At 42.7% G+C, this 26651-nt stretch overlaps 2 protein-coding genes across 6 annotated transcripts in view; one reads left to right on the top strand and one right to left on the bottom strand.

The window, feature by feature from the left end:
* The first annotated feature begins 8459 nt into the window (after positions 1 to 8459).
* On the top strand, positions 8460 to 9617 carry CLDN23 (claudin 23). Its single transcript, XM_046648841.1, has one exon. It carries the CDS (start codon positions 8598 to 8600, stop codon positions 9471 to 9473), a length of 876 nt encoding a protein of 291 aa, XP_046504797.1. The 5' UTR covers positions 8460 to 8597; the 3' UTR covers positions 9474 to 9617.
* A 7231-nt stretch (positions 9618 to 16848) lies between these two features.
* LOC124231604 (low-density lipoprotein receptor-related protein 1-like) overlaps positions 16849 to 26651 on the bottom strand; it is a 45227-nt gene continuing 35424 nt past the window's right edge. For 3 of the 5 annotated variants that reach the window (XM_046648383.1, XM_046648385.1, XM_046648386.1), the window contains 5 exons: positions 26146 to 26271; positions 24975 to 25085; positions 23331 to 23567; positions 20804 to 21281; positions 16849 to 19337 (listed from right to left, as the gene is read on the bottom strand). In XM_046648383.1, coding sequence (XP_046504339.1) covers positions 19127 to 19337; positions 20804 to 21281; positions 23331 to 23567; positions 24975 to 25085; positions 26146 to 26271 — 1163 coding nt within the window. In that variant the 3' untranslated portion in view covers positions 16849 to 19126. Of the gene's footprint in view, positions 19338 to 20803; positions 21282 to 22169; positions 22279 to 23330; positions 23568 to 24974; positions 25086 to 26145; positions 26272 to 26651 lie in introns of those variants that run through there. The other 2 variants (XM_046648384.1, XM_046648387.1) reach the window with 2 other exon arrangements.

Here is a 26651-nt window from a genome sequence, read left to right as displayed (position 1 = left end):
CTAGCTTCGATGAGTTTCTCCCGTGTAGTCACAATTCACATAGCGTAACATTGTAAACATAACATCCGGTCATTCATATAATTGTCTTATTTGCTTAGTGACCACAGGAAAACGTAATCAGAGTTCCAAGAAGAGAAAGAGGAAGTACGCTTCTTAATATATCTGAGTATACAGCATTCACCACAATTATGAACATGTTGGTGGTAAAAATGACCTTCCAAAACAAGAAGTAATGTAAAAATGAGAAAACACGTCAAATGGTTCTTCTGTTTACTGGTATACAACATATTTGCCAAACATATTCTTGAAGTTCAAAGTCAATGCCAAATGTGAATTTTGAGGCTTATGGCTGATTTATATGTTGAAATCTGCCCTTGCTATTTCTTGCTAAGCAAAGAGTGTTTCTATATCATGCATAAATAAGAAAAGTACTGGAAATATATAGACAAATACCACCCAATTTTCTTCCTGGAATAAGTGCATATAGTTTATTATGCATGCATTTCTGTGAACAACTTGATGTTACATCAAGACAGGATTCAACTCTTCTGCTTTTCACATAAGTCTCAGCCTAGTCATGCCCATAAAAGACTGGACATTCACGATTAGCAAAGAGAAATGTGTGTCACAAGAATATCGGACTTGACTTCAAAGTCAACGAAATGGAGAAAACTAACTGGCAGTGAACTTTTAAAAATAAGCTTTTTCAAAGTTAAAAAGTTCTAGAGAAAGGAAATTTTGAAAATTTATTAAAGCTCGGAGAAAATAAAAATCAGCTATAAATTCTACCACTCCAAGAATGACCACATTTTGGCGTATTTCCTTCTAGTATTTTTCTATACACATATATTCTTTTTTAACCTAGTTGGTTTTATACTACAGTACTATTTTATAATCTGCTTATTACAAAGGGCACCACAGTGAAGATCCTCAAGGCTAAATCTTTGCACAATCTGTTTGTTTCCTTGGAGCAAATATCTGGAAGGCTAATTGAGAAATCAAAGGGAAAGTGCAATATTTAAGGCTTTTGAAAGCAAGTTGCAACATCACCTCTGAAATAACTATACTACTTACTCTACCTCCAGTAATGACATTTCCCCCAAATCTAGCCAAAATTGGGTAGCGCTTTTCCTTTGAACTTTTCCAGTTTAAGAAGAGAAAGATGGGTTCTCCTTGTTTTATTTTGCATTTGTGTGAATAAAAGGGTCATTTAATTGATCGCCTCTGAAAATGCTTATTAGGCACTTCTTTTCTCCTGTGATCTTACATTTTCTTTGCGCATTTTTTCACTGTGATAATAAGTACTCTTATTGATTTGCCAGTTAGATATGAAATATTTACCTCTTTTCTGCCACATAAACCAAAAGGATTTGTCCTAACTTTGTTTCAGGCATTTTGAAGTGAAAAAATGTTAAGCTTCTGTATAGTAAAGTCTATCAAATTTTTTCTCTATAATTGTCATCTTTGATGTTTGGGTTAGAAAATCTTTCTCATGTTAGATATTTATCTCCACTCCCACCACCTCTGTAAAGGAGACAGCCTTGATGCTAAGCCAAGAAGAGTTTGAAGTCTCTAAGACAAAACTGAAGCAGGCGTTTTTTTTTTAAATGGCATGATGTCACATGATACCTTCTGATATGTATGAGGGATGACATATCGATTCTTGCTTTAGACAGCCAATCACCACACACAAATGAAATAGCATAAATTAAAAACGATGTACTGTCATAGCAGTATTATGCACAATAGCCAAAAAGTGGAAGCAAACGGAGTGTCCATCAATAGATGAATGGATAGCAAAATGTGGTACACACGTACAGGGGAATATTATTCAGCCTTAAAAAGGAAGACACTTCTGACACAGGCTATAGCATGGATGAAACTTGAGGACGTTACACTAAGAGAAATAAGTCAGTCACAAAAAACCAACTATTGTATAATTCCACTTATGTAAGTTGCATAGAGAAGTCAAATTCACGGAGACAGAAAGTAGAATGGGGGTTGCCAGGAGCTGGGAGGAGGAGAGAATGGAGAGTTGTTTTAATAGGTATGGAGTTTCAGTTTTGCAAGATGAAAAGGGTTCTGGAGATGGTTGCACAACAATGTGAATGTACCTAACACTACCGAACTGCACACTTAAAAATAAAGATGGTACGTTTTATGTTAGGTGTATTTTACCAGGATTTAAAAAAATAACGTATGCTATATCTTCCCTTTGTGTTACTGTGTAGGAAATTTACAAAACCTCATTCATTTATTTAACAAATATTTATTGAGTACCCACTATGAGTTGGGAGGAAACAAGACCAGCAAGGTCCCTAGTGTTTGGAACTTACAACGCAGTGGGAGAAAACAGACAATAAATAGATCAATACACAATTAATAAGAAAATATTTGGTAGTGATAAGTTCTATAAAGAAAATAAATTAGGGTTTTGTGATATTGAGCTAACTGGGGACTACTTTAAATTGGATGTCAAAAGTTGTTTACTTATTTTCTACGATATTAAGCATACGAGGCGAGAAAAACAGCCATTGGGCTATATGCCAGCAAGGAAAGTGAATACCATGTTGAAGGGCTTAGTTCAATTCAGGCTGTGTTAATGCTGTTTTAAAATAGAGAATGATCAGAGTTTAACTTTTTTTCATAGTTTAACTTTTTGTCATAGTTTAGCTTTTATTCTATAGCCTACCGAACTGGACTTGCCATTGGCAGACCAGTGACAGTGTTTGGGGCCTTATTCTACGGAGAAAGTAAAATATAAAGACCTGGTCTAGGGGCTCTGATGACACCTCATAACAGCATGCTGATCTGGTGGTCTCTCTCTTTGTCTGCCAAAGTTTGTAGCTTGACTTCCAAGATTTCTGCAGTGATTGGGATATGCAGTAGGAGGTGTCTGGTATCCAGCCTGTGCCGGCTCGCGAGGGACCCAGCATTAGCCCCTTTAGAATTAGTCTCTGGGAGCCTGCTATTCATCTGGAAGCCTGTGGCACTGTAAACAGATTCTTATCTTACCACGGGGCCCCTCTTCAGAAAGAAAACTATGATAGGGCTGGGGATCAGCTTACACAGACAGGTACTAATCTCAGCAATAATTCATTCCTGCCCCACTGCGAATCATGCTTTATTTCCCACACAGCCTTACGTTGAACTCTGAACTCGGAAGCCTGTGGCACAAAGAGCCCAGGGCCATAATCAGGTGCTATATTTAGGGCAATCCTCTCTTTCTCTTATTACCACAGAAAGTTACTCCCACAGGGCTGCATTCTTTGTCATAAATATCTGGAGCTATCCTATATCTCACTGTTTTCTATGCTGAGGACAAGCAAACATTCAAACAACAAACAAACAAGCTTGTTTACTGAGATGCATTAACAACCTATTTTGGCCAAGCAGACATCTGTCCGTGGATTCTGTGGATACCACGTGGAAGAATACAGAGCAGAAAGAGATGAAATTGATTTGCTGAGTGGCTCCTGTGGGCCGGGCACCGAGATGGATTTGAAGGCTGAAGAGAACAAGACGAACATGGTACCTGTTGCAGTGAATTTACAGACTAGCTAGACAACTAGATGATTCAAGTAATAAGGAACGGTGGCAAGTGCTAGGATAGAAGAGGGAGCGTATGGAAGTCCGCAGGAGGAAAAGTTAACTCCATCTAGGGAGCTGAGAAACCGTCCCAGAGAAAATGACATTTAAGCAACGATGGGAAGCATGCCTTGGGGTTGGGAAGCAGAAGGCGGGACTCGAGGAAAAGAAAACAGCACTTGCAAAGGTCTAGAGGCAAAAGGGAGCCCAATACTTTGGAAAAATGAGGAAAGAATCTGGCTTTCCTGGGTTATGGGGTGAGGAGATGGTGATGGGACGGAGCGGGAGATGAGCAGGGTGCACGGCTGGGGCTGGACTGGAGAAGGTCGTATAAAGGGTTGATGCAGGCACAAGATCTGATTTAAATTTTACAGCATCAGCTCTGAGGGCCTGTGTGGGTAAGAGAAAGAGAGAGAGCAAGCCCGGGTGTAGGAAACCAGTTAGGAGTCCCTTAAAGAGAAAGATGGGAGGGGGTCTGGCTTAGGCAGAGGCGGTAGGAAGGAGTAAGTGGAAGGACTAGAGAGCTTTAGGAGGCAGGACATACAGGACTCTCTTCCCCCTCACAGGGGAAGAAGACTGGGGCTTCGTTCACTCTACAGAGGAGTCCAAGTGAGAAGGAAACTCCCTGCTGTTCTAAACAACAATAATTTAGGTTTTAAAGTAGAGACAAACTGTAAACCACTTTCAAAAGCAAAAACGTCAGGGCTGGCCCGGTGGCCCAGGGGTTAAGTGAGCGTGTTCTGCTTCGGCGGCCCGGGGTTCACCGCTTGGCAAGCCATGCTGTAGTAGGCGTCCCACATATAAAGTAGAGGAAGATGGGCACGGATGTTAGCTCAGGGCCAGTCTTCCTCAGCAAAAAGAGGAGGATTGGCAGCAGATGTTAGCTCAGGGCTAACCTTCCTCAAAAAACAAAAACAAAAGCAAAAATGTCCTCTCAGAACTGATGGGGATTTCAACGCTTTTGGCCACACTGGCTTTGTGTCCCATACTTTCCTAACCCTAAGAATCCCCTCGGGGCTTATAAACACGCGAAGTCCCATCACACTTCCCTGGGGAGTCCCATTCAGGAGGAATCTGTACTTTCCCAAAGTGATCACCCCAGGAGATCTTTATTTCAGACAAATTAGGGAGTTTCTGGGGCATGGGACACCCACACTGATGATGTTCTCGTATACGCTATGTATATTGTATGACTCCGTTTATGCAAAACTTTAGAAATTATAAGCTAATCTGTACTGACAGAAAGCACATCAGTGGTTGCCTGGGGACAGGGGTGCTGGGAGAGAGAAGAGAGGACATTGTCAAGAACAGAAGGAAACTTCTGTGGGTGATGGATTCGCGTATTATCTTGATTACGGAGATGGTTTCACAGGAGTACACATATATCCAAACTTAGCAAATTTAATATGTGCAGTATATTGTATGCCAATTACATCTCACTTTTAAAAATTAAAAAATACACCAGTAGCTTCCAATATTCAGTCTCAGAGAAAGTCTTAGACCAAATCTCACAACACATTCATCCTTTTATTAGTAAGCAGATGCAAAAACAGTCTTTCAGCCTGTTCCATAAATGTGATGAAGTCCCAGGTGTCTGTCCATTTAGATGCTCCAACAGCCGCTGTCGGGAAAGTTCACTGGAGGCCACATCCTCACTCGCATCAGGATTGGCCAACCTTCGGGCTGGGGTCGGCAGAGATGGAATCTTCTGGGGCAGCCTCTAAACACAGGGTATTTCGTTAATCAAGCCTGGGGCAGTATTCTTACAGGTCTTGTTACTGGGCTGTCTAGATTCTAACACCCTGTTCCTGGAGGGGCAAGAATGCCTGGCTGGCCAGTCCACGAATCTTAGACGGCAATGAATTCACCAGTGAAAGAGCGTTAGTAACCGGTATTGTGTTAACCATCAAAGTCTGGTTCTGATTGGAGGCAAAGAGAACTGAAGCCTGGAGATCCTGCTTCTGGAGCGCGGCTTTTTGACTCGAGTCTTTGAAATGGCAGCTAATCACCCTCAGTGCAACCATCCTAATCTGGGCAACCGGCTCCTACTAAAGCCTCAATGAAAACTAATGCTCTCATTCACACCGCAGTGCCCACGCCGATGTGTCTGGAAGTAAACTACCCACGATACAATAACCATTCCAAGTTTGTCTCTCTTTTTTCCCATTCTTTCTGAAAACGTCTCGGCAAAAACAAAGGAAAACATCACTATACCCATCCCCATTCTTTGCACCAAAACAGAGATTAAAAAAACATTTGAAAAGCACTTTGAAAAACTAAGGTTCTACTGGGGCCCACATGGTAGCATAGCTGTTAAGTGTACATGTTCCACTTCGGGGCCCAGGGTTCACTGGTTCAGATCCCGGGTGCAGACATGGCACCACTTGCAAGCCATGCTGTAGTAGGCGTCCCACATATAAAGTAGAGGAAGATGGGCACGGGTGTTAGCCCAGGGCCAGCCTTCCTCAGCAAAAAGAGGAGGATTGGCAGCAGATGTTAGCTCAGGGCTAATCTTCCTCAAAAAATAAAAAAGTAGGTTCTACTAAATCCATTTAAAACAAAGGTAGTTGGAGAAATTGTAGCCCTTGTACACTGTTGGTGGGAGTATAAAATTATGCAGCTGCTGTGGAACACAGTAGGGCATTTCTTCAAAAAATTAAAAATAGAATTACCATATGATCCAGGAATTCTACTTCTGGAGAACTGAAAGCAGGCACTCCAAGAGATATTAGTACACCTATGGTCATAGCAGGATTATCTGCTGTAGCCAAAAGGTGGAAGCAACTGAAGTCCATCCATCACAGGACGAATGGATAAACAAATGTGGTATGTCCATACAATGGAATATTACTCAGCCCTGAAAAGGAAGGAAATTCTGACACATGCTACAACGTGGAGGAACCTTGAGGACATTATGCTAATTCATATAAGCCAGTAATAAATATTATATGACTCCACTTACATGAAATATCTAGAATACTAGAATTGATCAAGACCGAAAATAGAATGGTGGTTGCCAGGAGCTGAGAGTAAGGCAAGGGGGTAGAATGGAGAGTTATTGATAAATGGGTAGACTTTCGGTTTGGGAAGATGAAAAAGTTCTGGAAATGGATAGTAGCGATGGTAGTTCAACAACATGAATGTACTTAATGCCAATGAGCTGACCACTTAAAAATGGTTAAGATGGTAAATTCTATGTTATGCGTATTTTACCACAATTTCTTAAAAATCTAAAGCTTTTCGAAAAACAAAAGTAGTGATTCCTATCCCTCGTCCACTCAAACCAACACTTAATTAACTTCGATTTTTAGAAGCAGTTTTAATTTTAACCGATTATAGCGATAATCCATTTCCATTGTAAGAAATATGGAAAAGGAGAAAAATATTGCTAAAGGATAATTTTTAGAGAAATGTGAAATCATGACTCTCACACAAATATAAAATGAACACGTGTCAAAGATTTTATGTAACTCATTATTAATAAGGGAACCAGAACAGTGTCATGACTAATTCAAAGGAGAACGCAAAGAACACAGAGACATCTCCAGGCAAACAGGCACGCTAAAATGAGTTTACAGATCAATGTCAGTTCATCAGTACCCACTGGGCAAAATCCTTTACATTCTCCTGACACCAACTCATTTGCATTTCTGTGGACAAAAATCATTGGCAATACTAGGTTTTCCACAATTTGCAGAGTTGTAAAATAGTTCAAAGACAAAGCCACAGGATCCTATACAGTTAGATAAACCTGAAAAGTGTGCTAGACAGGACACCCAGTAACACCCTCTCTTTTTGTCTGCTTAAGTCTTCTATTTGGCTGAAAAAAGTAAAATAAAATCCTCTGTAACTCACTTTGATTCTTTTTGTGTTTGGTAAATTTTTTTCTTCATTGCTCCTTCCTTCCTTTCTTTCTTCCTTCCTCCCTTCCTCTCTTCCTCCCTTCCTTTTCTTTTTTTTTTTTTTTTTGGTAAGGAAGATTGGCCCTGAGCTAACATCTGTTTCCAATCTTCCTCTATTTTCATTCTCCCCAAAGCCCTAGTACATATTTGTAGGTCATTCTAGTTCTTCTATGTGGGACGCCGTCACAGCATGACCTGATGAACAGTGCTAGAACCGCGCAGGGGACGTGGAATCGGGGGCCCCACGTTCTGGAAGCCCTACGTGATCTTAACCACTGGGCCGGCCCCAACTTTGATTCTTTCGAGTCAAACTTAATCGGGAGTATGGAACCTTATTAAGCACACTAAGCAAGGTTTATTAAACAAATTAAACAAAAGCAACATTCTGGGACACGTTACTCGACCAGGTAGATCCTCCGCGCACACCTGCCCGGCGCCACAGGTGGCGCGGGAAGCGGGGCACCGCCCACTTGGCCACGAGTGGCTGCAAGTCAACAGCCTAGAGCTTCGAGGGGCCATCGCATCCCGCTGGGAGTGGACGAAGGAGAGGCTAGGTCTGCAGGGCGCACGGGCCAGGACGGGAGTAACACTTTAGCAGCCGAGATCCAGCGAGAAGCAGGGCAAGAGCGCACGGGGAGCGGGCGCGGCAGCCCGCGCAGCGCCGCGTCTTTCCAGCCCCGCCCCCGCCGGCCCGGCCCGCGGGGAGCCCGGGGCGGGGCGACCTTTGCTCGGTCCTGGAGCGCCCCGGCCGCGGGGAGCCGGGAGGTGGCCGCGCGAGGGGGCGCGCCGCTTTTTGCTCGCCCCTCCCGCGCCTGCTCCCGGGTCGGGTTTGGCCCCGGCGGCCGCCCCTGGATGCTGGCACTCGGTCCACGGTTTCGGTCAGACCCGCCCGCGAGCTGGTTTCGATTAAGGCCGAGCGGGAGGGCGGAGCGGCCGAGTGGGGACAAAGCGCGGCCTGGAAAGGGCGGGGGCAGGAGCCCGGCGCCCTGCTGACTTCGGGGAACCGGAGTCCGGAGCGCTCTCCGGGTGTTCGAGGGCCCGATCGCGAGGCCGCGGCCGCGGAGAAGGCAGCAGGTGCGCCGTCCGGCGGGAGCGCGGCGGCCCGGGATGCGGACGCCGGTGGCGATGACGGTGGGCATGGTATTCGCGCCCTGCGGGCTGCTGCTCAACCTGACCAGCACGCTGACGCCCGGCTGGCGGCTGGTGAAGGGCTTCCTCAACCAGCCGGTGGACGTGGTGCTCTACCAGGGCCTGTGGGACATGTGCCGCGAGCAGAGCAGCCGCGAGCGCGAGTGCGGCCAGCCCGACGACTGGGGCTACTTCGCGGCCGAGCCCGTGCGCGTGGCGCGGGGGCTCATGGTCACATCGCTGGCCATCACGGCCCTGGGGCTGCTGCTGGCGTCGCTCGGCGTGCGCTGCTGGCAGGAAGAGCCCCGCTCCGCGCTGGCCGGCCTCTCCGGCTTGGTGCTCTTTGCCGCGGGCCTCTTCAGCCTCATCCCGGTCTCCTGGTACAACCACGTCTTGGGGGACCGCGCCGTCCTGCCCGCCCCGTCCAGCCCGGTCACGGTGCAGGTCAGCTACAGCCTGGTGCTGGGCTACCTGGGCAGCTGTCTGCTGCTGCTGGGCGGCTTCTCGCTGGCACTCAGCTTCGCGCCCTGGTGCGAGGAGCGCTGCCGTCGCAAGGCGCCCTCGGGCGGCCAGCGCCGCAGCAGCATCAGCACCGTGCACGTGGACTGGCCCGAGCCCGCGCTCACGCCCGCCATCAAGTACTACAGCGGGGGCCAGCACCGGCCGCGGCCCGCCGACCTCAGCGCCGCCGGCCCGGCCAAGGTGGGCTTCCCCATGCCGCGGCCGCCGCCCAAGGCCCACAGCGACCCGGAGGAGGACACGCTCGACGGGGAGAAGGCGGCCGACTCCCACAGCGCCTCCTCGCGCAGCACCCGGCTCTGCCACGGCTCGCTGCCCTGCGACTCCGACCTGTAGGCGGCGCCCCGCAGCCTGCTCTGGCCAGACGCTGTCTGGGCGAAGGACTCTCGCCACCAGGGGCCGACCATGAACTTGTCTGTTACCTGGCCCCTGGAAACACCTGCCTCGGAGGCGAGCCCCGGACGCGTTCCTGTAACTCGTTTGGAAGGCGATCTTCCTCTCCTGTGGCCAAACTAGACTCCGTGGACGATTAGTTCAGGTTGGATGTGGTTTTCTTTTTTACAGAGTTTAGCTTTCCTCCCCAGAGGAATTAGGGTCCTCTTAAGGAGTAACAGGCTTTTCTTTTAGCTGAAGGAGGTATAGGAAGGGTGACGTTTGCATCGTGTGGACCAGGGACAATAACAACAAAAAGTCCAAATCAGCAAATAGAAGCTCAAAAACGATTTAACACCTTGAAACAATAATATTCTGAGATGCCGATGAACTTTGCACCAGTATAATTATCAACTTTTTTCTGCTGTATACTTCATTTTCATGCAAACTCTCAAGAGACCAATATATTTCTGGCTATGTTTGAATGAGGCTCTGAAACGTAGAGCCGAGCAAATACCAGCAGCTTTAATGGCTTTTATGGAATGAAATAAGCTGATTAACTCCTATGTACATTTCTTCATGTATAAATAGCAGTTATCTTCTTTATCACTTATTTTTGGTGTGAAAGTGACTCTTGAGGTCACTCCAGGTTTCTCTTCTAGAAGCCAGAAGGAGAATGAATGGACTAACGCTTTACTGTTCTATTTCTTGGCTACCTCACCCTGGACAGAGACTACAGATCAAATATTTGGTAGAAAATGGAATCTGTTCATCACAGTAGGTTAATGTACAGGTGTATATATCTCTTATTTATAAATTATAAATTTGAAAACAAGAGTTTCAGTATACTTACAAAAGCTTTTTATTTTATTTTATTTTTGGTGAGGAAGATTGGCCCTGAGCTAACATCTGTGCCAGTCTTCTTCTATTTTGTATGTGGGATGCCACCACAGTGTGGCCTGATGAGTGGTGTGTAGATCTGCACCCGGAATGAACCCCAGGCTGCTGAAGCTGAGCCCTCAAACTTAACCACTGCGCCACTAGGCAGGCCCCTACAAAAGCTTTTTTGTCTCCTGTGCAACCTGTGGGAGTTTAAATGTTCATTACTAACAATATCCTGGTTGCCTAGGCACTGTTTCTGAAATCTAGCTCTCAGATCTTTGCACCTCTTAGCATAAGATTACTAAAAGAAGCCAATAGGCCCCACTTAAATCCATGATTGCATTCAGGTTCATGCTGTTTCTGTGCAAAGCCAAGTCTATTGTTGAAAAAACTAGACGCACCAGTTTCTACGTGAGGTGACACTAGAAATCTTTTCCTCTTGTAACAGTGGAGCCTAAAGTCACAGGGAGGCAGCTGTGAGTTCCATGAGCAGGAAGCCCTAATTCCAAGTGGTTGATTTAATGGTACCCTTACCTGAACTGAATCTCATCTTTAAAACCTGCCGTTGGGGCCAATTCAGAGGTAGGGACGTTCAATTCAGTAAGGGCTGATAACTAAACAGCACAAGCTGCTCACTAGCAGTGGAAGGGACAATATAGATTCACTTCCCTTGCCATTTTGTGCTGGAATCACCTGTCTCTATCTTTTTGCGACCAAACTTAAATGTGGAGTCATATCAGGTGGGGATCTCTTTCAAATGCAAATTCTGATTGGCTGGGTCTGCAATGAGGCCCCCGAATGGATTTCCCAACTAGTTCCCAGGAGGCAATGCAGATGCTGATGGTTCATGGCTCCCACTTGGGGGCTGCAAGGCTTTCCCTGAGACTGTGCCTCTCTCAAATTTCAATCCCAACTGGCAGCAAATAATCGGACCTTTGAGAGCCTGCCACCTTGAAGAGTGAGGGGACTTGCCCTAGGGAACAAAGCCAGAGGGAGAAAAAAGCAACAGTGCTTTTTTTTCAGCTAACACCTCAAAAGGCAGAGATTAGGGGCCTGAGAAGTCAGGACCTAGCAGACACATAAAGCTACTGGGTTTCGGGCAGGTACCGAATCGACTGAATCTTGCCTGCATGGTGATTCCAAATATTTCTAGGGAGGCCTTGATAAAAACAAACAAAACTGGTGTTTTGTATATTTTCACTTTTCCTTCTTCTCAGTTGTTCTCCGCTGGCTTACATTCAAAACACTTCCTCTCTGGTGAATAAGATTTTGTTGCCAAGAGTTAGAATTCCGTTTTTGCCCTATCAATAGAAGTAAACCCTGAACTCCCTTTCAAAAATACAAACTTCCTTTTGCTATAATAGTATGCAAGAGGCGTGGAAGGAAACTCTGCCTCAGGCTGAGAGGAGAAACTTTTCCTCCCTCTTGCAGGTCAAAAGAAAGCTTTTATTCAGGACTTGAATATTTTTTGGGGGGGAGCTTGTCAAAAATATTAAAAGGTTCAAAACATTTGTTCAGCTAGGTAACAACGCTGACTCTGAAACCATGTTCTGGTATCTATTCAAAGTGACAACAGAAACAGTCAAAGGGAAACAGAGTAAAAATAGTTTTTAAAAAAAAATTTTATAATCTTTTTATCAAGAGCAGATAAAAAGTTCAGGAAAGTTATCCTTTTTTTAAGAAAGAGAAGACCCAGTTTTAATTTCGTACCAGTTTACTTTTGATATATAAATTTGTTTACTTAATTAAATGTTTTTTCATCTCAGCCAACTTGACCATACATAAAACTCTTCAGGGTTTTACTTTCATAAAACTTCTGTCGCTTATTTTTTATATTCAGAATTTGTCCCAGTACTTTAGACAAATTTATCTTTCTTAACTCAACAAACAAAAATATTTCCATTCTTTATACCTTTTTAACTGAAAACATACATTTTACTTTTCTTGTACACAGACCTTTTAAAAATATGTTTTTTCATAGAAAGTTCCTCAATATGCATAAAACATGTTTATCGATAAACCTGAGCACCTTTCAGTTTCTTTGAGATAAGAAACCAAAGGCAGACAAATCTATGCTTACTAATCAACTTTTAATATTTTATCTTATGTGGAAATGACCTAGATACCCAATAAACTGTTATTATTTAACTTAACTTAGTAAAGCTATAAAGTTTGTTTCCAAGAAGATTTTGGAAGCTGTTTTTTAAGTACACAGACCATAAAACGTAATTATTGTTAAAAAGTTTCTCCAAAAACCTATTATCTTTTTACATCTATTTAATTTACCTGTTTTCAACAATGATATTTAGATCGTCTATCAAAACCTCATCAGACATTAAACAAAATCAGCTATTATTCTGTTATTACTCTTGCTGACAAATTTTGTAACAGAGAAAACATGAGCTCATTTCTGCATCACATCCAATGCTGATAACTCAGGGGACATGCCTATTTTAAATCAAACCAGCAAACTTAAACAGGCTTTTATTTACCAAAGGTCATTTTATATCACGTTAAATAACTTTGCTTTTTAAAAGTTTCTGTATATTAGAGACTGCGTTTCGTTAGGAGAGATTTAGAATCATGTCTTTTAAGGGTGACCCCTAAGGTGGACTCATCTGAGACAGATCTTCCCCAGAATGGCCATTACAATTCCAAATTGTCTCAAAAGTTTGCTTATTTTCATTTGCTTAATTTTAGATCAGGAATTTCGGGGGAGTTGAAGTGGTGAATCTCAGTGAGAGAAGAGAGAGGAGCAGCAGATTTGGCTTTGGCTGCTGGCATATTTTATTTATTTATTTTTTTAAAGAGGCAGTAAAGTATTCCTGATTTTATTTAGAAGCCTCAACTGATTAAAAGAGGCTTCCAGTTGTTGTAGCTGGGTTTTTCCAATTGCATATGTAAATACACCAGTTTGGGTAAACTGAAATTGCCCCATTTTGGCCATTTTAAAGTGAGATCTCCTTTAGTATGTTTAATTAATGTTGCCTGAATGGTGGATTTATATGCTCTTACAATATCAGGCAGGGGAAACGTCCCCCAGTGAGACATAATGTTTATCCCCACAATATAATCTATAATACAATCAGGCAAAAGAGATATAATCATTTTATATAAAGCTGATTTAAATATACCAATTTTTACAAAACCTTATCTTAATTTTTCCAACTCTTATACTTCTAGTTATAACTTATATTAGAATTCCATTAGCAAGTTCTGGCATTACATTATTATGTAGGGAAAGCATTTCTAGCTAGACATAACATCCATTCCCAAAGAAAACATCCAGGCAAAGTTGACATAACCTCTTCATATAATATTAGCTTAAACACTTTAATCTTTTTTTTTATTTTCTTTAAGATTGACACCTGAGCTAACAACTGTTGCCAATCTTTTTTTTTTTTTTTTCCTGCTTTTCCTCCTCATATCCCTCCAATACATAGTTGTACATTCCAGCCATGGGTCCCCCTAGTTGTGGCATGTGGGACACTGCCTCAGTGTGGCCCAGCGAGCAGTGCCATGTCCGTGCCCAGGATCCAAACCGGAAACCCTGGGCCGCCAAAGCGGAGCACATGAACTTAACCACTCAGCCACGGGGCCAGCCCCTAAACACTTTAATCTTTGTAGTCTTATAAACCTGAGCAGCCTAACTGTTGTCCCAAACAATTGCTGGTCAGGTTTCTCACTGTGATTTCAGCCTCCTGACCTTTTAAATTTTTTCAAACTGGGGTGAATAGAACAGGCCTGTCTGATGTCCTTTAATGTTCGGGGGCCAAAAGCGGGATCCCTTTAGCCCATTCAACTTTAGGCAGTGTTTTAATAAAACCTTTGTCTTAACTTTATGTCTGTTCTATTGATCCCATTTTACCCTTTAATAACTAGCTAAAGATTTCCATCCTGTTGGGGTGAGTTCTGTGACAATTCCCTTTCTGTTTTCTTTTTGTTAACTTAATATTTTCATAAGCACATGTAAAACCACAAGAAGAAGCTGAGACCCCAAGTCTGATTAAGTTTGTAAGACTAGTCATTGTATTTTCCTTTTAATTTGGTCCTTTCATAGGTACTAATAAAACAGCTCTTTATGGTGAGAGCACTCTAAAAATTTTCCAACTTAAGGATCCATTGTCTGGCCATTTTCTCTCCAGAGTTTAAAGAACATTGTGGCCATACAGTGTTACAAAAGAAAATCATCCCCTTTAGACATTGGCTTATAACTATAATTAGAGCATTTACTCAGAACCAGACCCAATGGGCTCTGCTTGGGCACAGACAGCATGTTTCCCATTCTGATACACAGAAACAGACAGACACACAGATCCAGACACAGAAAAGCCAGACACCAGTGAACCGTGTCTCAGATTTACGGCAGAAAGTCCTACAACTGTTCCTGCTCCAAATGTGGGCCCAGATGGCCCCTCCATGAACCGAAAGGACCCCAGATGGCCCCTCTCTGAATGGAAAGAAACCCAGATGGCCCCTCAGTGAATGGAAGGGACCCCAGATGGTCCCTCTGTGAATAGAAAGGACCCCAGATAGCCCCTCCATAAATGGAAGGGACCCCAGAGGAGGGGAAGGAAGTTCACAGGTGTCCCCAAGGTGACTTACCCTATTTCAGATGGAGTCCATTGATTCACCAGAAGAACAGACAAACAAATCTAGAACCTGTTTCCTTGCCATAAGAAATGTGCCTAGGGTCAGTGGTGCCAGGCCAGATGGAAAGTGCTGGGGACAGTCCCTAGGGCAAAGCACCTAGGCAGCAGCTGGACTGCTTCCCAGGAAATCCCAGTCAGTCTGGGGCCATGGAGCCAGGGGCAAGAGCCTCCTGGCTGGCTCACCAAATTGTTAGCACCTACAAACATAGGTTCCCTATCCACCACACAAGAGGGGCCAAATAAAAACTGGAACACGAGGCTTATGGCAAGGAAAAGGTTTTGATTTTGGATTATATCAGCCGGGAGATGAGAGTGAGCCCTCAAATTTGTCTTGTTTTGTCTCGGCTCCCTGAAAGATGGGAGGCGAGGGGTTTTAAAGTTTTGTGAGGAATGTGGCTCTTGGGGGGGTGGGGCGTGGTCAGTGGCCTTGCTGGTCAGAGCTTTCCCATCAGCCTGAGTTTGGCCTTGGGATGCCGCTTACAGGGAGGAGGAGGAGGTGATAAGGAATCCAGGTTGATGTCCTTGGCTGTCCGTCTCCATGGCATATAGTGGATTCTGGAGCCAGGGAACCAGGGAGTAAGCAGGGAAAGAGTGCTTTGGTTTTAACCCCATATATGCTGGGTTTAACTTAGGGGAACTGATATCAGGGCTGGCACCACTCCCACCCCTGGGTTTCGGGCCAGTGACCTCAGGCCACAAATTACTTTCTATGTACATGGCAAGTTGTGTGTAAGGTGAGGAAGCACTTGCGTAGAGAAACAGCTTTTAGAGGTAACTTATTAAATTCCTCACAGGCACTAAAGAAGTGTTAGCACCCATTCTACAACTAAAAATAAACAGAAACCATCTATGCCCTTACCTTCAATTTAGAGGTCAAATGAGAAAGTACATCAAGAAAATTACACATTTGAACATTCAAAGCTTATGTTCAAATACAATACCTCTATGCTGATGGGTGAAAGGAGTAGTTTCGGGTACACATGGGAGAGAGTAATGAGGATGAACAAACACAGGCCTTGGCCAAATCATTAATGGAATTTAAACTGAGTGGATGATATATAAGGAAGATCCTGAGGGTCTTAAAGAGATGAATGGCAGCCCTTCCTTTTAGGGACATCAGAGTGAAGATGTGGGGTGGGTATAGGGGGAGAGATCCTGGTTACTAACTTTTTCCAGCTCTCTGTGGATAGGATGAGGCTCTGAGGTTCTAATATCTTTCTCAGCCTCATGGGGCTGTCTATACGTTGGCAGAATAGAATGTTCCTCACCAGCTATTCATAATTCAAATTGTTTATATTTGATTCTGAAAACATTCTATAAAACACATTGAATTTGCTCCAGACTGTATTCCCTCCTAAAGAAGCTATTAGCCTGATAAAGTGTGATCCCTCCCTTGTTTGTTTCCCAAAGAGAATAAGGATAAAGTGCTTTATTTAACTCTTAATTCCTAACAATAGACACAAAAGGTCAAATTTTGTGTAGGTCTCTTTGTGCCTAAAGCATGAACCAATTAACTTTTCCAAAGCTCCTTATTCTTCCAGAAGAAAACTTAAACCTCTTACCAGGTTACAGAAGTTGAGTTTCTATAAGGAAAAGAAAATTTTATATCTGCTCTAGGCTTATCACTCCATCTATTAGGTGGAGAGAAATTAAGTAAGAAATGAACACCTAATATAGAGATTATCACAATAGAAGGCTCTTATTGTTGATAACGTGCCATTGCTACAAATAGATAAGGTTATTAAATTGACATATTAAAACCAATTTAGGGGGTAGGGATGGTTAAGAATTAAGTATAAAATCTTAAGTATCCATTTATAAAATTAAGTCTTTCTGGTGACAGGGACATTCAGTGTGTTTTGTAAATTCTTGAATAGGGAAAGCATAACAGGATGTTAAACTAGATTCAAGTGGGATAATACTTAGGCATACATTCATAAGAGGCCAAGATTAAAGATTACGTAAGCCTGGGGCAGGGGCTAGGGAGAGGAGGTGCATCAAGACATACTAGAGTTGGCTGCAGTCAGCTCTTTTTCTCGGGAAGAGAAGAGAGGAAGTTTTTCTGGGGCCCAAACAGGAAGCAGGGTGGAAGAGTAGAAGGGTGGGGCTGGAGTAACTTGTCAGCGGAGCACCTGGGAAGTACATTGAGCTAGCCAGAGCACAAGTCCCGGAAGTGTGGCTAGAGGAGACAAAGGCAGCAGCTCAAACAGTCCTGAGAAAGTAGTGATACTGTTGTACATCACTCGTGCATGCTTTCCAGCTGCATTTCTGTGTGCCGTTGTGATGCACTTTTGCGCAGAGAAAGGCAGAGCCTTGCCAAGGGCAAACTTGACAGTGAGGATGGCTCTCTGGAAGTAGCCAGAGAAACTTAAGACTCAGCCTGTGCGTGAGAGGGGTCTGAGGTATGTGTTGCTAAAATGGTTTCTGTCAAATATAGCTGAACCCCTGAGGCAACTGAATGATTCTCATGCATCTCCCAGGCTCAGGAAAGGCGGAGCCCCCAGCATTTGTTCTTCAGGTCAAGTTGATGTGTACTTGGGAATTTTTATGTGATTGCAGAGCACAGTTTATTTAATGTCCTATACCCCACAGTGATAAGCCTCGGGCTTCTCTGTATGCTTGGCAGCCCACACAGACTCATTCTGCAAGAACTAAATAAGCATAGTCTAGAAAAGATCCAAGCAAGAAGCGTCTGCCACATCAAGTTGTTTATCAGAATTTGGACTCATGTTCTCAGTCTCAAGTACTATGCTAAGTAGTGTACAGGTATTTTTGTATTTTCATTCAGTGCCCAACTGGCCTGCTGCAGGTTCTGTTAATGCCATTTTTATCATTGGGGAATCAGTTTCCTGATTAAGCGATTTGCCCAAGATTGCTGCTATAGAATTTTAGACCACACTTCTGCTTTGTTACCTATCTCCCAACACAGATTCAATGCCCTTGATTCCTTATGTGGGTGTGAATAAAGTGTGATCCAGGAAGACAAGCAGAGGTCTTTGCAGTCCAAGGGGCTTTGGGACCAAAGTCACATCTGCATGTTTCCCCAGCAGGCAAGAGCTAGTTGAGACGAATCCTGGTCCATGCCTATAACTCTGTGTGTTGCTGCCCACAGTATCCGCCCACTTCCCTTCAAGGAAGTCTTAGACAAATCATTTGTCTGAGTAGCTACATCTGGAAAGTATGTTCACCTGTACAGAGTTTTAGACTCAAATGGAGCATAAGAAAAACAGTTTTATAAATTTTCAGCAAAAGTGAGAAATTGCACTAAAATGTATCTGAGAGAAGGAGGGGTAAGGAACACTCGAACATTTGCTACACTGCAGAAACTGGACCTCTATCCTAACAGGTGAAGATTCAAGAGAGATCATTCCTCTTTGTGAAATGGGGAAACAGGTTCAGAGAGATTAACTAGCTCAAAGTTAGTGTCAGAGCCAAGATTCAAAGGCAGAACTTCTGACTAGTACTGGGCCAGGCGCTCTGGGATTAGAAAGCTCCTGTGGATAAATAATAATCTAAATTACACAGAGATTGTACTGAAATCTGACCCTATAAATAGTCAGTTTTTCAACACTCACAAAACCGGATAACCTCCTCCAATTTAAAAAGCAGTTATTTTAATAAATAATCATTTACGACAAACTGTTACAGAAGTTCAAACAGTACACCATGAAACGTGTAAACAATTTTTATTGAGATGTTTCAGCTCCTGCTTTACCAGGTTAGTCAGTCTGTAAAGAGGTTAACAATTCCTGTAGGAAGAAAGACTTGAAGTTAGAGAACACAGACGACATTAAAACAAGGCAAAAACACAGTTATGGTTGAGCTTCAGAGCAGATAGAGATTACAAGGGGATGTAAATTTTAGGGGTGACTGCAACTAACCCTAATAAGATCCCACCTCATGATAGGATTGAGCCCCTCTGGAAGGCCTCCCAAAGCTGACTTTCTTGATTACTATTTCATGCATGTTTCACTTTGGTTTGAACAACTAAAGACTGAATAGAGTCTAAAGTCAAAAAAGATACTGAGTATTCATTTGATATACATAATAGCATCATTTGCCAATGACAAAAAGCTCTTGAAGTTAACACTGCCTACTTTCACCCAGCGAGGATTTTCCAGATGGCGTGTTCTTTAACTGTGTCTCACAATCTGTTTTTTCCTCAAAGACACTTCCTAGGCATACCTGTTCATCATAGGCTTCATTGACAAAAGTCTCACTATTCATTAGATTTACTTCTTCTTGGTCACTTTCTTTATAGCAGGTCGAATTTCTCGATGATGCTGTACTGTTTCTAGAAATCAAAGAAACAAAGTCAAAAGAGTTGTTTCTTGAGGCAGAAGCTGAGATTGGGCTATCGTTAGAAATGGCCAACTCATCCCCTATCAAAAATTATTGTTATGAGAATTATGCCCTGTTTTCACTGTCTCTTTAATAAAGCAAATGACCTAGAATGGGCAACACTTGAGTCAATTATGATTTACTAGGCATTCACTTCACTTTCAAATTGATATATCTTCTCAATTAAAGGAACCTAGGTAATTAGAGTCAATGAGAACTGAATCCAAGGATAGGTAAGTGGCAACTGGACACAGGTGAGTCAAGAAAGCAGTTTAATGTAGTAGAAAGACCTGAGTTGATAACCAGAAGCCCGAGGGTAGCATCCCAGTTGATCCTAACACTAACCAGTTAGCTATTAAATAGCGTTCCTTGAGGCAAAGATATATCATTTCTCCCGGCCTTTTTTTCCATCAGTGAAGTGAAGCCTGGACAGAGATGTAACTTTCCCTATAATGTCCCTTCACAATATGTTTATGTAATCAGTTTAATCAGTTTCTTCGGTTACTGTATCTTCCAACTCTAAAGGTATTTTGTCATCATTCCTACTCTAAATCACCATTCTGTTGTCCTTGTTTGTCTCTTTAATCCAATGACTCGCTAGCTCATAGACAAAACTTAATGCTTTTTGCCTTAAATCTTTCCTGAGTTTCTTTATTTCACTTCCTGTTATGGGCTGAACTGTGTCCCCTCCAAATTCATATGTGGAAATCTTCACCCTGCAGTATCTCAGAATGTGACCATAATTGGAGATCGGGTCTTTAAAGGGGTTAATTATGTTAAAATGAAATCATTAATTTGGGCGCTAATCTAATACGACTGGCATCCTTATGAGAAGAGGAGATGAGGACGCAGACGTACAGATGGAAGACATGTGAAGACACAGCAGGAAGTCTGCACCCACGATTCAAGGAGAAACCAACCCTCAGTCTCAGAAGAAACCAACACTACTGACAGATTGATTTCAGGCTTCCAGCCTCCAGAACTGTGAGAAAATACATTTATATTGTTTAAGACACCCAGTCAGTGGTATTTGTTACTCCAGCCCTAACAAACTAATACACCTCCTAACAAATTTTTCCTCCACACAGTCATTGGCACTAACCCTGCCTCACTGGAAAGGAACCTTCTCACTTCATCCGAGATTGTGCCACTGACTGCTGTTGAGGCACACTTTATGTGCCCCTTACAATAATATTGTTTGCCCCAGGTCTCACTCAAAGAGATGGTCCCAATTATTATTTTTCCAGATCATCTAACAGCATGATGCATCTTAGCTGCTTCATCACCTAACTCCATCCTCAGAGGGCAAATTTCTAGAGTGGACTCACACCTCCAACCCCAATTAATCTTATTTTAATCCTATTTTATAAGCCTTCTTTGGAGTAAAACTCTCCCATGAGGACATTCATAGCAGCTCACCTTTTAAATTCGTGTTCTCTTTTGAAATATACGTATGCTCCCAGAGCCACCAGAACAACTGATAAGGTAATGATTAAGCTGAGGGCGATGTCGCCAGGGGCAGGTCCGCGCACTGCCTCTTCGCAGAACTCTCCGCCATATTCCATCAGACAGCTGCATTTTCTCAGCTCACCTTCCATGGTACAGATTCCCCGCCCATTACAGAAATCGCTGCTACAGGGCAAATGTTTTGACATCTGTGAGTCTTTGGGCCGAACAGATGCCCCTCTTTCCTTGGTGTCTGAGGTCTTGCTTTCTCTAGCAGGAATCAGAGGGTTTAGTGTTCTCCTGACAGGATAATTCATCCCTTCTGGATCCTGATAGCCAGCCTTGGTGGACTCGGGAGCCTGGAGAGAGTGGGCAGCTTTTGGAGTCAATCTTTTTCCAGCCTCTGGCTTTTTAGGTGTTGGTGTTGAATGGGTTTTATCTGGATAGGTACCTACAAAATAGTAGGCATGAGTGTGGCTCTATATACATGTACCACATAATGATGTTTCAGTCAATGACAGATCACACATGCGACGGAGGTCCCATAAGGTTAGTACCATAAAACTACGTGTGTAGTAGGCTATACCATCCAGGTTTGCGTAAGTACATCTATGACATTCGCACAAGGTTGAAATTGCCCAACAACACATTTCTCAGAACACATCCCCATTGTTAGGTGACACGATTGTATTTCACAACATCAAGAATTCTAGCAGACTTAACCAGATCAGTTTGAATTTACGAAATCATAATCACTACTATTACTCTTGGCCAAACAAAAAACTATTAAAAGCTTATATAAAAAACCTGCATATCTTAAGGCACTTAAAATGCTGGGTTTCGGGACTAGTGTAGTCTATGATACCAATCTCTTTTTAAATGATGGTATGCACAGTTTTAGCCAAGGTAGATTCCATCCTTTACAAAAATATCTTATTCTATAAGGATTAGTGTGGTAGATCTAAGGAGCAAATACCTAGACCAGAAAGATTTTTAAGATGTAAGTTTATCTGGAAACATTTTAATTTTTTTAAGTCCGAGTAAATGATAGTCTTAGCAAGGTCTACAAGTTGCAAATATTGAACTGGATTTGGTGGCAGTGGTGGGAGGGCATGCATAAGGTGCGGAGTAGGCAACAGGGTGCTTCTAGCCAAAGAGGAATCCAAAAGTTAAGTTTGTTTTTAAGGCATCTCACCATATTCTCCACCATTGTTGGCACAAGTATTATTCCTCATATGAACACTGAAGACCAAAGTACCAGGAGGGATGATAGCACTATTAGCAGTAAAACTGATTCTTGGTCTCCACCTTAAGTTGGTACCATAGGAGTATTTCTACTCTTTGATGGTAAGTAAGGTGTATCCAGAGGAAGCCAGTCTAACTTTTAAGAAGTTTCATGTAAACGTCAGAGTGAAGTAATTATTAAGGAGCAGAGCCAACTCTTGGGCCTAGGTCATCGGGAATGGGAGAGAAAGTGAAGGTATGTGAGATTTCTGGTTGAGTTTTAAAACCAGGTGGTGAAGGTGATAAATTTCTCACTCGTTGACGCCCACCCCCCTTCCTTGAGTCACTGCTACACAGGGCTTTCAAGGAAACCACTCTCCTCTGCCAGACCATAGAATCAACTCTGGGAATCAATTTCCATTATGTTTCCTAGTGAAGAAGAAGTGATTAGAGGTAATAACTGGTCTTCCAGCTAGGCAGGTTTTAGGAAGACGAGAATTTAAATTGAGAAGTCAATGAGAACTCTTCACTCTAAGATTCCCTTTCCAAATCTTTTTCTTTAATGGTTATGACCAGTTTCAATATTGAGCCCACTGTCTCTTCAGTTCTACAGCTTATGTGACTTGGTTACCAATGGAGCTGTAGCTTTAGAATTAGAGGATGGTCGTTACAGCAGAATTAGATATTATCATCACTCAGCTGACTGGCCATGACAACACCTTTCCAGGAAGAAATTATTGGGCACAGTATTTCTATAACAACCATCTACAGCTAGCATTTAAGTACTAAGTGACAGTGTTCTGTCCTAATATGACAACTTTATACACATTCTCTGTATTCCTTAACTCTGTAAGGTAGAAAACACTATTTTCTACATCAAAAAGGGGAAATCAAGACAGGTCAAATAGTTTGCCCAACCCCCTTCCCCTGGGCTGTGCTCACTGTGTGATCAGTTTAAATGGACTGAATCAAATCTACGTTAAATGACTGCTCTTTTAGACAACATACAAACTATCCAGTTCTTTGGAGCTCACTATCATATTGTCTATTCTAAAATCGAATCAGAAGGCATATTAGCTTTCCACAAGGAGTCCACAAAATCTATATGCAATTGCCCATAGTTAGAAGTTTCATATTGTTCAGTTTAAAGAGTACACAGTGATAACAAGGTAACAGTTTAGAGGATAAAAGTTTGAGGAATGTTGCAGAAATAGATATTACTAAAAGTAAATTATTCATGATGAGGAATAATGGGTCCTGGGTAGGAGTTACTCACAGCCCGTTTCATCAGATCCATCCAGACAGTCTGCACGACCATCACACACTTGCTCCATGGGAATGCATTTCTGGCCATCCTTACAGGACTGTAATGGTGCAGCGCATTGGGCAGCTTCAATACATTTGTTTGTGTCGGCCAAGTAGTACCCACGGGGACATTTACAAGTCTGTCCTTCAGGGTTTGGTAAACAAATATGGCTACATCCTCCATTGTCTTTTGAGCAGCTGTTACTACCTGTGGATCCCCGGCCCCCCCAAAAAATATTGATTTAGATCGTTTCAGAAGCGTCTTCTGCAAATTTTCTGCAAACAGACTATCCGAGTTACCAGACCCAGATGTTTTTCCCAGTATAGACAGCTCTTCAATTTAATTCCTTTTAGTCGACTAGGTAGCCTGTGATTGCTCATTCTTCTTCATGGATTAGGATGGCTTTAGAAGCCTAGGAGTTCAGACAGGGACTGGCTTAAGAGAAATTGAGGTGACGTCTGGCTCATTCAAGACCCCATTGTGAGTTCTCTTCTCTCCTCACACCAAGTATCCAACATCAGAACAAGAAGGGCCTTAGAAATAAAGCTCTCTTTAGATGAAAACAGGGAGGGTGTGGTCTCAATTATCCCTCTAAGAGTCATAGATAGGGAGAATAGATTGGTGATTGCGAGAGGTGGACGGTGAGGGATGGGGGAAGAAAAAAAGTCTGATTGTCAGCCATTTATAGCTTCTCATAGTTCTCCAAGGGTTATATCTTAAGCTTTAACTTCTAGTGAGGTTTCACCTCTTGAGATATTCCAGGAAGTGAGGAATAGATATGTATGTAGTGCAGATAAAACCTACTTTAACTGTGACAGGGACCCTCTTTCTGCTTCTCAGAACTAAGCCACAGATTATTATCACTTGGGTGACAATTTGTCACACTGAGGAATGCTAAAAAGGTTCTCTCCACAGAGCCAAGACTTCCGGAGTTTAAGCATGACTAACAGCAGTTTATAAGCTTTAGCTTTCAAAAACAAAGCAATGGAGCAGTATTCCCTTAAGACTAATAGATTCACCATACACGGTAGCGGGAAGTGTGGCTAATTATTTGAGCCCACATTGTTGGTGTTAATCTCAACTAGGAACAGATTTCACCTATGACTACTTTAACCAAGCCCATCATCATCCTCCCCAAACTTTCAGGTAGGCACTCCATCTGTCTCTATAAGCAAGGTGGAGAAAAACATCTGAGCACCCCCAAGTTGATAGCTCAAGGATTAGTTAACATCACAAGTAGATAGAAAGGACAATGAGTACAATGTAGACTAGTTCCACCTTAGAGCTAAAAGGGGACTTCAATTATAGCTCAGCTGTAATTCAGTCCACAATAACAGAACTGAAAACAGAACCCAAGTATACCAAACCCCAGCTCCAAATTTTTACCGTTGTGTCTCCTAGATAAGTAACAGGACTAGTTATATAGCAGAATCAGACTATATGTAACTGGGTAAAGACAAGAGGGTTATGCAGATCTATAGGAATCTGCCAGAGAAATATTTTAATTTAATGGGAAACACAAAGATATTTCAAGGAGCTACTGCAAGATGGAGTACCCTCTTCATGGGGAAACTCAGTAGACTTCGGTGCTATAATCACTGCAAGCTTGCTTACCCTGTTGATTAAGTTTACTATAAACTTTTAAATCCACAATCTTCTGGTCTACTTGGAACCACCGGTTTTCTACAAGTTCTGCCTTGCTGTACCAAACGTTAGTGATTTGAGCTGAAACAGAAGCCAGTGACCAATCATCAACAAAAGTGAAATTTTATCTTAAGACAGTTTCCTGGATGAAGAACATTGCTCAGTAGGAAAACTGTCTCTCATCTGCATAAACTCCAGTTGAATAACAAGAGTTTTACAGAAGAGACGTGTTTTTCTAAATCTTCTTTCTGGGAAGAAGCTTCAAAATAAATAAAAACAGCCAGCCTTTCTCGAAAATAAAGTCAGGTGTAAGTTATGTTAAGCACATTCATATATGTCCAGATATATAAAGATAGAAAATTTAGATACGAGACATTTAAATGCAGCCCATACAATTGATGGGTAATGATTTTAAACATTGTTCTGGAACAACATTTCTGCAAATGGCTTATCCACAACAAGAATTCGCCTGGGCATCTTAAAATAGATGGCAAAGATCTCACCATATAACTAATAAGTTAGCGTCTCTGGGGTAGGATCTGACAACTTGTTTTTGCAATTCTAATGTGGTCAGCCCAACTGATCAATGGACCAGCCTTTGCAAATAGAAGGAGATAGATTTATTTTAAACAGCATTTTCCAGTTTCACCAAATCTAGACTCTAGCCAGAAACAATATATAAGAGCACTGTGGTTTAGAACAATCATCCTGCAAGTACAGAATGCTCTGTAATGCACCCAGCACTTTCATGTGTGTTTAGTCCCCTGAGACAGATACTGTTCTCATTTTACAGGTAAGGGATTACAGCTACTAACTGACAGGGCAGTTATACCACCTCATTCCAATTCCTGGCCCAGTTCCCTCTGCACCATACCATGGTGTCCTCTAAAGCCAAGAGCCTCCTATGAAAGGCAGAATGGGATTAAGCATATTCATATATAAAGAATAACCAAAAAAGTAAAAGCTCCCCCAAATCTTAGAATCCCTGTTATACATACATGTTAGATCAGGGAAGTTACTTAGCCATTCTGCGAAAGAAAGACACTGCCAAAGATGAGTGCTAAGCAGTAGCAGATTTGCTTTAGATACCCAGGAGTCAATTCAGATCACAAAGACAATCAGATGTAGAATTAACACCTACCATCATCAATTGTTGTCCAGAACATCATGCCTTGGCCATATGTAAAGAGGTTAAGGCCCCGAATGCCTCTGCGGTCTACTCTGTATCTAGAGCCATCTTGTTGAATGCTTTCTATGAGTCCTCTCCCTAGAGAGAGAGGGTCAGTTAATTTCACTTAGCCCAAACAGGGGTCCTCTATCCTGTAGGCTTCTTTGTGTCTTGTCCTGCCTCCCCTCCTAGAGGACACCGTCTGCCATGCATTCTCTGAAGACCAGTTCTTCTTCATTCATTCTGCTCTAACAGTGATACACAAAGATTCGCTCATGCATGTTTGTTAAGTTCTTGATTTTATTCCTTCACAAAGGTGCAAGTGCACAACTCTGCGAGCTACCATATGCTGCTCAGGATGGGCAATGATTGTATTGGTTTGGAAGGTGGTTCAGAAAATGTAGACTCAGACCTAAAAGCTATTTGAAGTGATGGCTGGAGACAAGAAAGCAGAACATCACCATTTCACTCCGACCAAG

Source organism: Equus quagga, chromosome 22 (assembly GCF_021613505.1).
Source record: "Equus quagga isolate Etosha38 chromosome 22, UCLA_HA_Equagga_1.0, whole genome shotgun sequence".
NCBI classification, from domain to species: Eukaryota; Metazoa; Chordata; class Mammalia; order Perissodactyla; family Equidae; genus Equus; species Equus quagga.
Note: the sequence above shows the minus strand (reverse complement) of the source record. Positions and strands in the feature narration are given on the sequence as shown.